The 5,681-nt window shown below is 47.9% G+C and overlaps 1 protein-coding gene across 1 annotated transcript; it reads left to right on the top strand.

Annotated features, from left to right (window-relative positions):
* Positions 1–3,959: 3,959 nt before the first annotated feature.
* LOC308291815 (protein transport protein Sec61 subunit alpha-like 1) lies at positions 3,960–5,351 on the top strand (the record flags this gene model as incomplete). Its single annotated transcript, XM_080733946.1, has 1 exon — positions 3,960–5,351. Exon 1 carries the CDS (start codon positions 4,074–4,076, stop codon positions 5,349–5,351), a length of 1,278 nt encoding a protein of 425 aa, XP_080590072.1. The 5' UTR covers positions 3,960–4,073.
* Positions 5,352–5,681: the final 330 nt, after the last annotated feature.

Raw genomic sequence — 5,681 nt, forward strand, 5'->3', positions numbered from 1 at the left:
TGGAGATCACTAACAGCTAACAGAATCCCTTTTATGCCCATATATGGATATCCCTAACATAATCCCTTTTATGCCCATATATGGAGATCCCTAACAGAATCCCTTTTATGCCCATATATGGAGATCCCTAACAGAATCCCTTTTATGCCCATATATGGAGATCCCTAACAGAATCCCTTTTATGCCCATATATGGAGATCCCTAACAGAATCCCTTTTATGCCCATATATGGAGATCCCTAACAGAATCCCTTGTATGCCCATATATGGAGATCCCTAACAGAATCCCTTTTATGCCCATATATGGAGATCCCTAACAGAATCCCTTTTATGCCCATATATTATGGAAAAATCCCTGCTCTGAGTATCTGACATCAGTGTGATGTCACCTGTTTATGCCCATATATGGAGATCCCTGCTCTGCGTATCTGGTTGCTATGGTAAACAGTTGGTTGCTAGGGTAAAAAAACATGGTTGCTATGGTAAACAGTTGGTTGCTAGGGTAAACAGTTGGTTGCTAGGGTAAAACCATGGTTGCTAAGGTGGTTGCTAACGTACACTAACAAACCAGCAACAACAGACTGTTGCCACAGCAACGTACACAAAGGTTTGTGTACACATGTGGTGTGATGTCATACTGATGCGGAGATATGAGCAGGGTAAAGGTGTGACTTGTGACGGACGGACGGCCGGTGGAGGTTTTCATAAACTGCTCCCTGACGGTCGCAATTAATCCGTCACTACTGCTGCGTTTAAATTACACATTTTTGCACCATTTTCATTAATAGCCTAAATTATGTTTTGGGTGAAATACCTTTCGATAGCCATACAAAACCATGATAATGCAGCACATGTATTTCGTATTTTTCAAATGTAACATGATTGGGCACATCCTCAGGCCAATGTTTTATATCTTTTTTATACCTATTTGATATGCAGCCAGTGTGGGGGAGGGTTGTGTGTGTTGTCTGAGAGAGAGACAGTGTGGGACGGATGGGCGGACAGACAGACAGACAGACAGACAGACAGACAGACAGACAGACAGACAGACAGACAGACAGACAGACAGACAGACAGACAGACCGACCGATTAGTAGGACAGCAGAGAGGGTGACAGAATGTAGAGCAGGGGTAGGCAACCGTAGGCACGGGTGCCAACATTGGGGGGTGGGTATGTCACTGGCACACTGGCAGAAGTGTGAGAGAGTGCCCTCATATCTATATGCAACTTACATCCTGTATATTATTCTACGTTCAATCATACGGATAACTTTGACTGGGGAGAGAGTCTAGGAGATAGGTGGCTTATTGCTAGTCTATGATCATTATGCCTTCATCCTCATACAAGAAGAAGGGAAGAAGAGTTCATCTTCTCCATCAGTAAACTTGATTTGTTTATCAATGCAATGTCTCCATCTAGAGGACACTGGGTACTGCAGCCCTTTCCCATCTTCCTGCCTGTCAGTCTTTCGCTCCATCTTTCAAAGGTCTCTCCATCAAACCTGGCCTGAGGTTTGTTCAACTCCTGTTTATGTCAGAGCAGGGGCGTCACAAGGGGGGGGGGAGTGGGACTGAGTTTCTAGGGCCCAAGGTGGAGGGGCCTTAATTATTTTATACTTTAGCTATGGAAAAATAGCAGATATACAAGCTCACAGCGCGGCTGTGTGCCAGGCTGTGTGCTGGGCTGTGTGCCGCGCTGCGAGCTTTAGATCTGCAAAAAAGTCGTGAAAATTTGTGCAAATCTTTGAATATATATGTATTTTTTAAAGCAAACTTTTGTAACTCAAATTTTGATTCTGGGGGGTCCCTGGAACTAAATATTTTGAGATGGGGGTCCGTGGCCAAATACATATCATTTTGGGGCTCCTTCACTTGAAAAGGTTTGAGCACCACTGACATAGAATTATGTTTAAAAAATAAATAAATAAATAAATAAATATTCAAAGACTTGCACAAATGTTCATGATTTTTCAAAAATAGCAGATCTACAAGCTCGCTGCGCGGTACTCGGTGCCACGTTGTGAGCTTGTATATCTGCTATTTTTCAATAGTTAAAGCACAAAATAATGCATAATAGCGCGTTCCAGGTCTAAATGGGTTAAACCCCCTCCCCCTATGAAGAACATGGGGGGTCCGCAGTGAATCCTTGTACCCAGGGCCCAGAATTTGGTGCGACACCCCTGTGTCAGAGTCAACACTAGAACACACTGTTCCTGGACACAAGAAGCAAACACACACATCTAAGAAACACCATAACATTTAAAATATATACTGTATAATTAAGAAGTGTAGTCTAATGTCTGTTGGGTCTTGAGCTAAAACGTTTGGGAATCACTGGTCTAAAGTATGGGTCTTCAACAGGGGGTCAGAGACCCCTATAGGGGGTCCTCAGAGTTACTACAGGCCGGGGTAAGGGTCTCCAAATCAGGAACTTATTATTTCATTTACATTAACCAATTGAACCCCACATGAATCCCATGATGTCAGTCAATAGAGAAACAGAGATCAGAGATCTCCATATATGGGCATAAAGGGGACAACCCGTTATGCCCATATATGGAGATCTCTCTATATGTCAGTCCTTGTCCCCTTATGCCCATATATGGAGATGTCTGTATCTGACAGTCCTTGTCCCCTTATGCCCATGTATGGAGATGTCAGTATCAGACAGTCCTTGTCCCCTTATGCCCATATATGGAGATGTCTGTATCTGTCAGTCCTTGTCCCCTTATGCCCATACATGGAGAGCTCTGTATCTGTCAGTCCTTGTCCACTTTATGTCCTTATATGGAGATCCCTGACTTCATCAGTATATGCCCACATATGGGCATTCTGATATGCCCATATATGGAGATCTCTGTATCTATCAGTCATTGTCCCTTTTATGGCCCATATGGGCATGTCCTCCTTTGTGCCCATATATGGAGCTGAGTAATTTGTTTGCACCTGATTGGTTAGGTTGGTGTAGCTGCATTGGGAACTCTTTAGAGTCATGGTGACATGAGCGCGAAAAGTTGCATGTTTCCATATATGGAGATTTCTAGATCTGTCTGTCTGTTTTTTATGCCCATATATGGAGATTTCTAGATCTGTCTGTATGTTTTTTATGCCCATATATGGAGATTTCTAGATCTGTCTGTATGTTTTTTATGCCCATATATGGAGATTTCTAGATCTGTCTGTATGTTTTTTTATGCCCATATATGGAGATTTCTATATCTGTCTGTATGTTTTTTATGCCCATATATGGAGATTTCTAGATCTGTCTGTATGTTTTTATGCCCATATATGGAGATTTCTATATCTGTCTGTCTGTTTTTTATGCCCATATGTGGAGATGTCTATATCTGTCTGTCTGTTTTTTGTGCCCATATATGGAGATTTTTATATCTGTCTGTATGTGTCCCTTTCATGCCCATATATGGAGATATCTTTATCTGTCTGTCTGTCCCTTTTATGCCAATATATGGCGATTTCTGTATCTGTCTGTATGTGTCCCTTTCATGCCCATATATGGAGATGTCTATATCTGTCTGTATGTGTCCCTTTCATGCCCATATATGGAGATGTCTGTATCTGTGTGTCATGGTTATGGCTGTGACAGGCCTAGTGATGTCACAACGTGATGTCGCATTGTTGACAAGTCCACATTGCTATGGTTACCATTGTCAACAGTCTGACATCATGGACTCCATATTTGGATATGGCTGACTCAGCGTGACATCACTGTGACGAGGAGAGCCTCCCCGCCATAAATAGAGGCCGTCACAGTCTCAGAACCCATAGTAGTTCCACGAACGCATCTGAGAGACTACAACAGTTGTCTTCTCTCTACGCTACCGACTGCCACAACAGGATCAACCAGACTGATACTTCAGCCAAAAGTGTTCAGTGTGCAAAGCATAGCTTTACATTGCACAGAAAATGGACGCCATTGGAGACACACTCTTACAGGTCATCAAGCCGGTGTGCGCCCTTCTGCCGGAAATCCAGAAACCACTGAAGAAAGTTCAGTTCAAGGCGAGGCTGCTGTTCTCTGCCGTGGCGCTGCTCCTCTACCTGGTGTGCAGCCAGATGCCACTGTTTGGCATCATGCCCCCGGACTCGGCGGACCCCCTCTACTGGATGAGACACATCCTGGCCTCCAACAGGGGCACCCTGATGGAGCTGGGCATCTCGCCCATCGTGACGTCCAGCCTCATCATGCAGTTCCTTCCGTCCGGAGGCCTGAAGGACAAGGACAAAGCCCTCCGTGACAAAGCACAGAAGGTCTTTGGGATGATCCTCACCGTGGCGCAGGCCGTCATGTACGTGGCGTCGGGCATGTACGGAGACCCCTGGGCGCTGGGTCTGGGGGTCTGCCTGCTCATCGTCCTGCAGCTGTTCGCTGCCGGTCTGATGGTGCTGCTCCTGGACGAGCTGCTCCAGACCTACGGCCTGGGCTCCGGCATCTCCCTGTTCGTCTCCACCAACGTCTGTGAGACCGTGGCCTGGAAGTGCTTCAGCCCCGTCACCGTCAACAGCGCCGGCCGAGGCACGGAGGTGGAGGGAGCCGTCTTCGCCCTCTTCCAGCTGCTCTTCACTCGCGCCGACAAGGCGGCGGCCGTGCGAGAGGCCTTCCTGAGACGGAACCTGCCCAACCTGTGGAGCCTGGCGGTCACGGTGGGCGTCTTCGCCGCGGTGGCGTTCCTGCAGCGCGTGCGGGTGGAGCTGCCCCTGGTGTCGACGCGGCACCGCGGCCAGCACTGCTCCTTCCCCGTCAAGCTGCTCTACACGGCCAGCATGCCCGTCATGCTGCAGGGCACGCTGCTCTCCTACCTCTACTTCGTCTCGCAGCGTCTCTCTGCGCAGTTCGGCCGTGGCAGCCTCCTGGTCAACCTCCTGGGGTCCTGGTCCGACGCCACCGGCGGTCCATCTTCTCACGCCCACCCCGTGGGCGGCCTCTGCTACTACCTGTACCCGCTGCAGTCGCTGGGCTCCGTCCTGCACGAGCCGCTCCACGCCGTCGTCTACGTCGCCTTCACGCTCGGCTCCTGCGCCTTCCTCTCCCGGAAGTGGGTGGAGTGGAACGGGTCCTCCGCCCGGGACGTGGCCCGGCAGCTGAAGGAGCAGCGGTTGGTGCTGAGAGGGCACCGGGAGTCCAACGTGGCGAAGGAGCTCGGACGCTACATCCCCACGGCCGCCGCGCTGGGCGGTGTCTGCGTGGGAGCGCTGTGCGTGGCGGCCGACCTGCTGGGCGCCATGGGCTCCGGGACGGGCATCCTCATGGTGGTCACCACCGTCTACCAGTACCTCCAGATCTTTGTCAAAGAGCAGGGTGAAGCTGGCAGCGCGGTCGCACTGATGTTCTAGAACACATCCCAAACATTTTAGCTTGTGACCCAAAAGTCACAGGCAAAATTAGACATTTGCCCGTGAGCCAAACTAGTGAAAATAGCTGATCTACAAGCTCACAACGTGGCGCCAAGCCACGTTCTTAAACATTTGTGTTATATTTTGGGGAATTTTGTAGAATTTTTATTTTATTTATTAATGAAAATCTTAGCTTTTTGAGGAATGTTTTTTGAAAATATTTTTAAATAATAATAATATAAAAAACTAAATGTAGGAAACAAAAAAAATTAAGGGACCCATAGCAATGTGTCCACGACCCACAAATGGGTCCCAATCCACTGTTTGGGA

This window comes from Nannobrachium achirus (genome assembly GCF_963921795.1).
Source record: "Nannobrachium achirus genome assembly, chromosome: 9".
NCBI classification, from domain to species: Eukaryota; Metazoa; Chordata; class Actinopteri; order Myctophiformes; family Myctophidae; genus Nannobrachium; species Nannobrachium achirus.